General features: G+C 54.8%; 1 protein-coding gene across 2 annotated transcripts; it reads left to right on the top strand.

Moving 5' to 3' along the window:
- The first annotated feature begins 5,852 nt into the window (after positions 1-5,852).
- On the top strand, positions 5,853-9,766 carry MAGIX (MAGI family member, X-linked). Of its 2 annotated transcripts, XM_059049962.2 has the most exons (6): positions 5,853-6,145; positions 6,932-7,078; positions 7,830-7,912; positions 7,987-8,223; positions 8,335-8,506; positions 9,230-9,766. In XM_059049962.2, the coding sequence occupies exons 1-6, from the start codon at positions 6,097-6,099 to the stop codon at positions 9,532-9,534; spliced, it is 993 nt and encodes a 330-aa protein (XP_058905945.1). In that variant the 5' UTR covers positions 5,853-6,096; the 3' UTR covers positions 9,535-9,766. The 2 variants fall into 2 exon arrangements, with proteins under 2 accessions (XP_058905945.1, XP_066878960.1); XM_067022859.1 differs by lacking the exon at positions 7,987-8,223 and having other exon boundaries at positions 6,015-6,145.
- Positions 9,767-12,181: the final 2,415 nt, after the last annotated feature.

The following is a 12,181-nucleotide window of genomic DNA, read 5'->3' as shown; positions in this document are numbered from 1 at the left end:
CCTCAAGATCCTGGAGACCCGAGACCACTCCCTCGATAGTTCTGAAAGTCACCGACTGCCCCTCTCATCTCCTGCGAACCCCGACCATCGCGGGCATGCCCGTGGACCCCCGCCTGCACCCACGATATCCCTGGACAGCTATTTAACCCCAATATTCCTGGACACCTCCGAACACCCTGTGAATAACTCTGGAGGTCTCTCACTGCCCCCACTATAACTCCAGATTCCAGACTCTTCCCCCGAACATCGAGAAGGATCCCAATTCCCTCAGATGTCCCAACAGAACACGGTCTGCCCCCTGTGGCCCAGGCACCCCCGATTCCCCTCCAGTTATCCTAGGCAACCATGCCAGCCCACATATCCCCAGAGCCCCCAGACTAACCCCCCACAATTCACCAAAGACCCCGAGTGCCCGGATGTCCCCAGTGACCCCGGGCAGACCCCTCCGGCACACCTCCCCGGAGACTCCGGAGAGACCCCCGGGTCTGGTGCGCCGCCCCGCAGCGCGGGGGCGGGTAGGACGCCTCGAGCCCAGCCCGGGTCGCTGGGCCCCTGCCCTCCACCGCCGCCGCCTGCAGCCGCTAGGGCGCCAGGGCTGCTTTGTTTACCACCTGTCAGAAGGAAAAGGTGAGGAGCAGACAGGCGGGGCGAGGGCTGGCAGGGACGCGCCCACTACCCTCCCACCCCATGCCCTGTACCTCCTCTGCTCCCTTTAGGGTCCGTGGCACCCCCCGCGCGTGGCTCCATGACCCGTACTTGGCCTGGTGGACGCACTGCCGCCAGCGACGCGTTCCGAGCGCCCGGGGGCGCTCACCTGGCGGCCCGCCCGGGCTTGGACGCAGCTGAGGCCGGCCGGTCCCGTGCTTGGCACCCCAACCAGCGCGGTGACCTACCTGGCGGCCGCCAAGGAGGCTTGGCCCTGGGAGCCAGCGCGAACTCTTGGCCTCGCTGTGCCTCAGGCGCTGCCTCTCTTTCCCAGCATCATGGGAAAACTCTTTCCGCCCAGCGGATGTTGTTATTCCACGTGTGAGAGGGGAAAGTCGAGGCCCAGAGAAGTTAAGGGCCCCACCCGAGCTCTGACGACTAAAAACGGGGTGCAGAACCGGAACGCAAGTTTACCAGGGTATTCTGCAGCCTCCACCAGAGCTTTTGCACATCGTAGGCACTCAGTAAATTTGCAGTGAATGTTTCCCTACTGGGGGACTGGAAGAGTATGGTGGGCTGGGGAGGGGGTGCCCTTGGAGCCTTTGGGAGCTCCGGGAGGCTTCAGGGGCCTGAGCATGATAGGGTTGGGGGACTCACAATGTAGGGAAGGGCACGCCTCCTGGAGAGTGGAGAGGCAGTAGGAGCCTGGACTTGAGGAGCCTTTGAAGGCACATGGACCCCCGGGGAATTCCCTCATATACTGAGATCTAAATGTATAATGGTATATAGCATCTTTAGAAAAGAGTTTGTTAGTATTGGTTTTATTTATTTATTTTTTGGCTGCACCTCGCAGCATGCGGGATCTTAGTTCTGAAACCAGGGATCAAACCCACATCCCCAGCATTGGAAGCACTGAGTCTTAACCGCTGGACCACCAGGTAAGTCTGGCAGTATCTTTGAAAAGTTAAACTTACATGTATGATCCAGCCATTCCACTCCTAGGTATTTACCTAAAAGAAATGAAAGCATATGTCTACACAAATATTTGTAAATGAATGTTCATAGAAGCTTTATTTGTTGTCTTAGTCATCTCAGGCTGCCATAATAAAATACCATGTGACTTAACAAAAATTTATCTCTCACGGTCCTGGAGTCTGGAAAGTCAAAGAGCAAAGTGCTAGCCAATTTGGTTCCTGGTAAGACTGTCTTCCCAGCTTGCAAATGGCCACCTTCACTCTGTATCCTCACATGGAAGAGAGAGAGAGAGAGATCTTCCTCTTCTTATCAGGCCACATCCTATCAGACTAGGACCCCACTCTTATGACACCATTTTTAAAAATTTTGGCCACGTCCTGTGGCTTGTGGGATCCCAGTTCCTTGACCAGAGTTTGAACTCGGGCCACAGCAGTGAAAGCACCAAATCCTAACCACTAGACCACCAGGGAACTCCCGTCTTATGACATCATTTAACCTTATTTTCCTCCTAAAGATTCTCTCTCCAGATACAATCACATTGGGGGTTACAGATTTAATATATGAATTTTGGGGGGACACGAGTCCATAGCATACGTTAATAGCCCCAAACTGAAAACAACCCAAATGTCCATCAACAGGTGAATGGATCAACAAACTAGAATATTCATGCGATGGAATACTACACTGCAATAAAAATGGTTGTAAAATTTGGATGGATCTCAAAATAATTATGTTAAGTGAAAGAAGCAAGACCTACCTCCCCACACAAAGAGTACATTCTGTATGATTCTGTCTATATAAAAATCTAGTAAAATGCAAACTAATGTACAGTGAAAGAAAGTAGATTGGTGACGGAGCGGGCAGCAGGCAGGAAAGAGGAATCACACAGGGGCAGGAGAAAACTTTTGGCAGTGAGGATTGTGTTCCCTATCTTGATTGTAGTGATAGTCTCACAGTTGTAAACAGTTTGAAACCATGCCCCATAGGGTTAATGTTTCTGTTCAGATGCCTACCAGAAATTCTTGAGCTTGTCTCACAGAACAGCAGGTAAGGGAACAGCTTGTTAAAAGCCCCTCTGCTTGTAACCTGCCTTCACTGACCAAACTCGCTTTAATTATTTTTGACTCCTTTACCACCCCCTATAGATAACACCTCTAATATATGGGTTGCTATAGTAATGGGGCTTACCACTGTTTTCCAGGAACTTGGAGTCAGCTCTTGTCCAATTCGAGCCAGCTAAGACTGGTTGGGACCACCGACCCCAAAACTGGGCCTGTACAGGTGTTTGATGAATGACCTTTTGACATCAGAGGGCCGAAAACTCTACCCTCAGATCATGCTAAGCACCTCCATTTTTGAACCTGCATTCCATGAAGAAGCATGTAACTCATATACACCTGTGCAGAACATCGATTGCCTCACCTTTTCCATGCCTCCAAACACTTTACCCTGGGCCTAAGACCACCCTGCTTCGTTATCCCATAAGTATCTCAAGCTCTGTGCCTTTGGAGAGTGGTGAATAAACCCTTTCTCTGCTGCAGACCTTGCTGTCTCAGCATTTGGCTTGCTGAGTGTTGAGCAAATGAACCTCGTTCAGTAACAAGTTCAAAACCTATCAAATTTTATGTCAATTAAACCTCAATCCCTTTAAAAGGGACCTATTTCTTAAAAAGAAGAAATATCTGATTAAATTAATAAGAACTGGTGGGGTTTTGAGAGGGACTGACTTAAATCCATGAATGAGGTGATGCTAAAAGGGGCAAAAGGCTTATTTTCATGAAAGGATGAGGCTAAGAATGCATTGGTTTAAACCCACAATGGAGCAGGACTAAGAGGGGGTTTAGCCTGTCCAGCCTGATTGTAATCAATATTGATTAAAGATAAGCACCAGAGCTGCTACCACAGGTTGGCTGGGCACAATGCAGGTGGTTTGGAAAGTTTATTCCTAATCCTTTGGCAATTTTACCATGCACACTTCATTACCACCACTTCCCAGAGGGGTACACTGAGGATCCAGACAAAGCAGTAGCTAGGGTTCCACCTTCTGTAGCTAGGGCTTGCCTTTTGTCTGCCCTCCCCAACCCTTCCAGCTGCCTTGGTGACCTGAGCATGGCTCCCTCAACCCCAATCTTTGCCCCTATTCCCAGATTTGTGGCCCTGCTGGTATCAGCTTTCAGCAAACTCTCACCCAGGATCCCGTCCTTACCATTCATCCCTGAGGCCATCCTTGGACACCCCATTCCTTTGCAAACTCCCCTAAGACTGAGCATCTCCCAGTCTCAAACAATCCTCCATCTCCAAACCCTCGAGTCCCCATCCAGTTGGTAAGCTCCTTGCCCCATTTCTGAAACATCCAGGCTGCCGGATACTTGGAAACCTCCCTTCACCATGCACCATCCTGAACTTTCGACAATGCTCCTCTGTAAGGCCCTCCCATCAAGCAATCTATAGAACCTCAGGCACCCATTTCTCAATCTTTAAGCACCCCTCTACCACAATCACTGGTTCCCCAAGCCCCAGACCCCAGATTGGAAGCTGCCATCTCCATCTTGAGTGCTTGAAGACTCAGTAAGAACAGGGCCAGACGAGGGTAAGTTGCTTACACTCTCTGGGCCTCCTTCTCCTAATTTATAAAACTGGGGTAATAATTGTGCCTTGTGTTGCCTTATTTCTCATTCCACAAGCCATACGTAAGAGGTTTACACAGCATTATACAAAGAAAGCATCTTGGCTTCTCTGAAGAGAAGCTGGGCAGATGTAGCCATCTTATGCTGGGGACTGCTGGGGACCCCTGGGAGCGCACACATCAGCTGGACTCCCAGGGGTGGCCAAGAGGGACAGAGCAGATCCCAGTTCAGGCAGGCAGATGCCCAGAAAGGCCAGTGATCCTGGTGACCAGCACTGCCCTGCAGGATTGGGGAAGTCCCTGGGGGAGGGAAAGGGGACTGGGTGCTGGAGGAGAGAGTTGCAAGGCTTCCCAGTGGAGGAGAGGATATGAATGCCTAGGGCTCAGCCTTGGTTTTTCTCCTCAACCCAGTTCTCTTGGGAAGACTCAGGAAAAGAAAGCAGCTTGGACTCATCCCCACAGACAGAAGCACTTTGGTTTACAATTCTGCAGGGACAACCATCCATCGTCTGCATATAAACATGCGTTCTTTCCAGAAATGGAAGAACGCAGGGTTGAAGACTTTGAATTGGGCCTTGATAACATGCAGTCACCTTCCAGGTGGACAAAAGGCTGGGAAAGGCCTCCTAGAAAGAGGGAACAGCATAGGCAAAAGCAGGGAGATGGGAATAACAGTGGGCATATTTAGGGAGCTGTGAAAGCCCCATTCGGTCACAAGAAGAACAGGGCAGAGCAGTGAAGAAGGTCCAGTGTGTTCTCCCACAGACAAGGTCAGGTCAGAGATGGGAGGGGCATGGGACTACAGGAGGAAGGAAAGCAGGGACCATTCAGCCCTTTCAACTACAACAAAACCAGAACCCTGAAAGGTGGATGAGAGAGGTTGCACAGCCTGCCAGAATGGACATCAGAACACAGTGTGTTTACATCCCATAATGAAACAGTCATGGACCAGATGCCTGTTGGGGGTAAGCTGCCTGAGACTTCCATTGTTGTTGGCTGACTGTGCGACCCTGGGCCCCTCCCATCCTCAGTTTCTTCCTCCACAAAGTGGTGGCCACAGGCCTTCTCTCACAGCTCCCCATTCCTCCTTCCACTTCAGTAGCACTCTGCTCAAATGCTCCACCCTTGGGGGCTTTGTCTCCAGACATGCCCCACACCTTTTCAAACCTAGGAAGGGCCTCATTTCTCCCCTCTCGTTGACTAGCGTCCCCTCCCCCACCATGTGCCTTCAAAGGCTCCTCAAGTCCAGGCTCCTACTGCCTCTCCACTCTCCAGGAGGCGTGCCCTTCCCTACATTGTGAGTCCCCCAACCCTATCATGCTCAGGCCCCTGAAGCCTCCCGGAGCTCCCAAAGGCTCCAAGGGCACCCCCTCCCCAGCCCACCATACTCTTCCAGTCCCCCAGTAGGGAAACATTCACTGCAAATTTACTGAGTGCCTACGATGTGCAAAGCTCTGGTGGAGGCTGCAGAATACCCTGGTAAACTTGCGTTCCGGTTCTGCACCCCGTTTTTAGTCGTCAGAGCTCGGGTGGGGCCCTTAACTTCTCTGGGCCTCGACTTTCCCCTCTCACACGTGGAATAACAACATCCGCTGGGCGGAAAGAGTTTTCCCATGATGCTGGGAAAGAGAGGCAGCGCCTGAGGCACAGCGAGGCCAAGAGTTCGCGCTGGCTCCCAGGGCCAAGCCTCCTTGGCGGCCGCCAGGTAGGTCACCGCGCTGGTTGGGGTGCCAAGCACGGGACCGGCCGGCCTCAGCTGCGTCCAACCCGGGCGGGCCGCCAGGTGAGCGCTCCCGGGCGCTCGGAACGCGTCGCTGGCGGCAGTGCGTCCACCAGGCCAAGTACGGGTCATGGAGCCGCGCGCGGGGGGCGCCACGGACCCTAAAGGGAGCAGAGGAGGTACGGGGCATGGGGTGGGAGGGTAGTGGGCGCGTCCCTGCCAGCCCTTGCCCCGCCTGTCTGCTCCTCACCTTTTCCTTCTGACAGGTGGTAAACAAAGCAGCCCTGGCGCCCTAGCGGCTGCGGGCGGCGGCGGTGGAGGGCAGGGGCCCAGTGACCCGGGCTGGGCTCGAGGCGCCCTACCCGCACCCGCGCTGCGGGGCGGCGCACCAGACCCGGGGGTCTCTCCGGAGTCTCCGGGGAGGTGTGCCGGAGGGGTCTGCCCGGGGTCACTGGGGACATCTGGGCACTCGGGGTCTTTGGTGAATTGTGGGGGGTTAGTCTGGGGGCTCTGGGGATATGTGGGCTGGCATGGTTGCCTAGGATAACTGGAGGGGAATCGGGGGTGCCTGGGCCACAGGGGGCAGACCGTGTTCTGTTGGGACATCTGAGGGAATTGGGATCCTTCTCGATGTTCGGGGGAAGAGTCTGGAATCTGGAGTTATAGGGGGGCAGTGAGAGACCTCCAGAGTTATTCACAGGGTGTTCGGAGGTGTCCAGGAATATTGGGGTTAAATAGCTGTCCAGGGATATTGTGGGTGCAGGCGGGGGTCCACGGGCATGCCCGCGATGGTCGGGGTTCGCAGGAGATGAGAGGGGCAGTCGGTGACTTTCAGAACTATCGAGGGAGTGGTCTCGGGTCTCCGGGATCTTGAGAGGCATTCTAGGTGTTTGGTCGTGGGGGGTGGGTGTAGGGGGTCGCTGAAACTCAGGGTGGGCCCTGATCTGTTCTTTTCACTCGCGCAGGCCGTGGCCTTCCCCCTCCCGCGGGCCCCAGAGCCCGGCAGCTCCTGGCGCGGCTGGACGCACGCCCCCTGGCAGCCCGGGCTGCGGCCGACGTGGCGGCGCTGGTACGCCGGGCCGGCGCCACATTGCGCCTGCGCCCCAAGGAGGGTGCGTGTGGGGGCGGGGCCTACCGGGGGCGTGGTTGGAGTGGATTGGGGTTCGGGGGGCGGGCCCAGGGGTGTTAGTTACTCCTCTGGGTGGGGCCAGTGGGTGTGAGTTGGGAGGACGGGTCTCGGTGGTGATTGGAGGGTGCTGGGGTTAGCTTAGACTATTCCTCTAGGAGGTGACACTGAGAGGGTTACTGCAGTAGGTGAACGTTGCAAGGTTAGTTGTGGGTGCGGAGCTTGATCTTTACTTTTGTCAATGGGGTTTCGAGTGGAGGAGGTGGGGCCTGGAGAGGGTTGGGGGCAGGCATTAGGCTAAGGGGCGGGCCTGGAATGTTAGTCAAGGAGGTGGAGTCTATAAGCGCACTGGGGTAGCGGCTCGAAAGGTCAGGAATAGGTTGAAGTTTATAGGCTGATTGGAGGGCGGGGCCTGGAATCTTCAGCAGCGGAATCCTGGAGTAGCACCCTGCAGGGTGAGCCTAAGGGTTTAATATGAGGGGCGGGATCTGCGTGTTATTAGAGGGAGGTAGGAAGGTCTTTAGGATTATTCAAATAGATGGTCCCAGGGTTATTAGCTAAGAAGGCAGGATCAGGATAGTTATTCGTGTGGTTGGAGCCTAGCTAAATGGATATGCATGGCTGTCTCTGCATCCTAGAGTTAAGGAAATGAGATGATGCTAGAAATATTAACTCAGTAGGCTGGTCCTAGATAGTTTATTTATAGTATCCTTCCGACTGCCTTTTTCATCCCCCAGCCGTTAGCGTGCTGGATTCTGCGGACATAGAGGTCACAGACAGTCGCCTTCCTAATGCCTCTTTCGTGGAACACCGGCCCCAGGTACCACCTTGTCGTCCTTCGAGGCCACCTGCCTCGAGACCGGCAGTGTATGTATACTTGTGTCCTTACTCCAGCATCGTCGGTCAGAGACCTTGGGTACACGTACAGCGCCGCCCCAGGTGACCGAGGGTAAGGCACGTCGTGCTTCGAAGCCGTCCCAGGCCTCTGGTCAGTTCTGTGTGGAACTCGTTCGCAGTTCCGTGGGCTTTGGCTTCACATTGAGTGGAGGCCGAGATGCAGGCGGGGACGCTCCGCTGGCAGTGCGCGGGCTGCTGAAGGACGGGCCGGCACAGCGCTGCGGTCGCTTGCAGGTGAAGCATAAGGCACCCTCCATTCGACGGTGCCAGCCCTGTCCTACCCTGTTGTCGATGTGCTCTCCATTTTGACCTTTCTACAACACCCCTTGCCTTGCGCTCTTGCAGGCTGGCGACCTCGTGCTCCACATCAATGGAGAGTCAACTCAGGGCCTCACCCATGCCGAGGTCATTGATCGGATTCGCGCAGGCGGTCCCCGACTCTGCCTTGTGCTAAGCAGGCCTCCTGAGACCCACCCCGGCAAGCCTGAGGCGGTGGGAGGGCCCTGGAAAGAAGATGGTGGGTTTCTCCGAGGATTGGGGTCTGGGATCTGTGAGAGGATCTAGAGGGTCGCAGAGTGGAGAGGCTGGGGACCTGGGTGAGAAGGGTTTGGTGGTCTCAATGGGGAGGATCAGGGCTTGATGTTTGTGAGGGTCATGATATTTTCAAAAGTGGGGATGGGAAGACCGGGGTCCCAGGATAGGAGTAAGGGTGGATTTCAGAGGGGAGGCTTTTGAGGTAGTGGGAGGGAAGAGAAAAGAGGGGTTTGGGGTAAAAGTGGTTGTTCAGAAGGAAGGGTCATGGTCCTCAGATGGGAAAGCGGAGTGGGTCTCAGTGGAGAGGGGATGGGATGGGGATCCAAAGGGTAGGGGGTCTGGTTCCAAAAGACGAGGGATCCATTAGGGAAAGGGTTGGGAGTTGAGGAAGGTGGGATGAGCAAGGGAGAGAGTCTGGGATCCTGTATGGGAGGGGTTTGACTTCCTTTGGGAGTTGTGGGAATTGATTCCTGAGAGGAGTGTTCTGCTTCCAGGAAGGGAGGGGACTCGGGAAAGGAGGTGTCGGGCCTTGAGGAGTGGCTCCGGTTCCTGATGGGTGTGTCCATTCATTGAGGGAGGTTTCTCTAAGTACTGGGGTCTCTGTCTCCCGCAGCCCTTCGAGTCTGCCGGCCACCCTCAGCCAAGGGGCCCCATCTCCGTTCCCCACCCTATCGTCCAATCTAATCTGCAGTCTTGCCATCCCCAGATCGCAGTGCAGATCCTGGGGGACCAGAGGTGATGAGGTCTCGCAGCTCCAGCGGTTCCCCACTTCAGCACCCTCGACCCCGTATGACGCCCCAAACCCGGGGCAGCCCGGAGTCTAGCCCAGGAGTGGCGGACGACCCCGCAGTTCCTCCTCCTGAGGGCCACACGGAGGACCCCAACGACCACACCCCGGATTCCCCTGGACCCTGGCTGGTGCCGAGCGAGGAACGGCTCTCGCGAGCCCTAGGGGTCCCGGGGGCCGCACAGCTAGCCCTGGAGATGGCAGCCGGAAGGCGGAGGCACTGAGCGTGTAGCAGACGGGTCACTTGTTACTGCCCAACCTGGATCTGGCGTGCTCTGCCCGCCGCTCACTAACATCATGGGGAGAGCTTCCTTGGTCTTCTCCCCCCTCCTGCTTCGCAGTCGACCAGCCCGAGCTCCCCTCGAGGCGTCAGTGGTATGGCCCTCCTGGACCGGCCAGCCCTGCGCTTATTGCTTTGGGCGGGGGAGGTAATAAAATGGTTCGATCCAGTCTTAACTTGCCAGGTGCTCTAGGCCGGGTGGGGCTCCCGAGTCCAATCTGTAAAGCAGTGGGTGGGTCGACCTGGTTGCGGGGAGGGCCTCTTCTAGCAACCATTGAGAAGCTTACTTCCTGCTGTTTCTTTCATGCCTCTAGAGAGGTCTTCGCTTCTGGCGGCATAGCCCCACGCCGTTCCCCTTCGCCAACTCCTGCTTCTCTTCCCATTTATTCATTTCACTTTTTTGGACGTGTGCAGGGCTCACAGTTAATTATTGCGCGTGGCGTGGGGAATGCAGAAGAGGGCCTATTGTGGCGGGGAGTGCACCAGTGTACCCACAACCCCGGCCAGGAATCGTCCAGACACTCAGCTGGGCTGGATAGCAAGGCTAGAACCGGGGCGGCTTCCTTCGCCGAGAACCTGCGGTCTCTCACTTCCAGCCTGGTCTGCCAGCTTTGGCTGGCTGTAGACTGCCACTCTCAGGGCACTGGCTGGGGCCCCTTCGGGGCGGAGCCAGGAAGGTGTGAGTCAGCGGGCTGGACTAAAAAAGGCTTTTAGAACCCTTGGGCCGCGCCCCCCTCTTCCATAGATGGTGACGAACTGCAGCTGGGCTTGTGTGCACACGCTACACACTGGGCGTTCCCGGTGCTGGGAGAGGCCCGAGTTTCCTCCGTCCTGGGAACAGAGACCCAAAGCCAGGGCTTATATGGCCAGCCGGACTCCGGTGTAGCCCCAGTGTGGCCGCTGACCGAGGCCAGAAATGTCCAGTCACCTCCGCTGTCACCACATCCTGAATACTTCGTCCCATCCCCCCAACGAAGGAAGCTGTGGTCTGGAGGGAATGGGCAATTCTACTCCCTACGGGGAGGGGCTGGAGAGGTGAGGGAGGGAAAGGGCCCGAGTGTGAGTGTCCAAGGTGGTGCTGGGGAGGAGAGAGGGACTGTAAAGCTAGGCTGGGAGTTGGGGTATAAAGAGGTGAAGAGGTGAACCCTTGAATGATTAGCGCTGTAGGCATTGTGGGGGAGTGCACTGGGGCTTCTAGTCGACCCTAACTCAGCCTGGTAGAAGTGTGGCTCTAGGGAAGTCAGGAAAGGGCTCCAGAGCCCCAGTCCTATAAAAACAGTCACACCCAGGAGACTAATGATATCGATAGTACAGCCAGCCACCATTTACTTGGTCTTATCCTGGCTACCAGCTTTACTGGCACTATCTATTTCCATCTAGTTACACAGGAACTCAACAATCCCGATGTGACCATTTCACAGAGGAGAGAAATGAGGCCCAGTGAGTATAAATAGCTTGAGGAAGTTGGGGATTGAGGCAATAAATCTTGCCCGATTCCCAAGCCTGTCCTCTTAATCTCACCTGCATTTGACAAGTATTAATTGAGCCCCAACTGTTTACCTTGCACTGTGATAGGCACTGGTGAGATGCTGGAGGAACGAAATATAAAGATGTCTAACCTTGTGTAGCTGAGGTAGTGTGGGGGTGGTAGACAGATGTCAGAAAAGAAAAGACACAAGAAGATGAATAAAAAGATAATTTCAGAGAGAAGTGAGAGTTAGGAAGATAGCAAAACGTTATGGTGGGGGAGGTAATGATGGTGGGCTGCTGGCCTCTTTGAAGACATAATATTTGATCTGGGACCTGAGTGACCAGAAGCTAGATGTTTGTAGAACTGGGGGAAGGGCATTGACAGCAGTGAGAACAGCAAGTTCAAAGGCCCTGATACAGAGCAGAGTTTGTTCCGTTCTAGAAACTCTGGCATGGCCTCACAGAGTTGGAAAGCAAACACTCAGCCTTGGGAAAGGTATGCTTTATGCCTTCCAGTATCCAATCCCTCTTTAAGCAACCTGGGCTGAAAGAGGGGAGCCCCTTACTTAGTTTTGTGGGACCCCAGGTTCAGGGGTTGGGGGGAAGCAGGCAGGCCCTTGGGTTGAACCATCCTGGCCTTCCAGCCATGGCTCTCCTCTACTCAGATGAGATGAGAATGAAACCAATACTCACTCTGGAGAGAGTGTGCCCCTCAGCACATCTTGGGGGAGATCCTGATTCCGTGACCAGGTGCCTGTCTCAGACGCAGAAATTGAGGCTGAGTCAGGAGAAATTACTCGCTCAGGATAACACATTCTTCAATATCATCAGCCTTTTCACCCAGTCTGGCACGCAGTAGCCTTCCCCTCATCTTGCCAAGCTCACAGCAATAAATAAAGCTGTGCTCCTTCCCCATTCTTCATCTCAGACTGGGCTGACAGCCCCTCTACTTAGAACCAGGAAATGGAAGCCCAACACTTGGGGCCAGGACCTCCCTAGAATTGCAGAACAGAGAAACAGACCCTGAGCTCTGACACTATTAATAACGTCCACCCTTCATTTACCGAGAAGTTTGATGCTCAACAGGCTTTGTTCTCTCAGCCTGTGCACTGGCGAGGTCT

This window comes from Kogia breviceps, chromosome X (assembly GCF_026419965.1).
Source record: "Kogia breviceps isolate mKogBre1 chromosome X, mKogBre1 haplotype 1, whole genome shotgun sequence".
Taxonomy (NCBI): domain Eukaryota; kingdom Metazoa; phylum Chordata; class Mammalia; order Artiodactyla; family Physeteridae; genus Kogia; species Kogia breviceps.
This window is presented reverse-complemented; position numbering and strand designations above follow the sequence as displayed.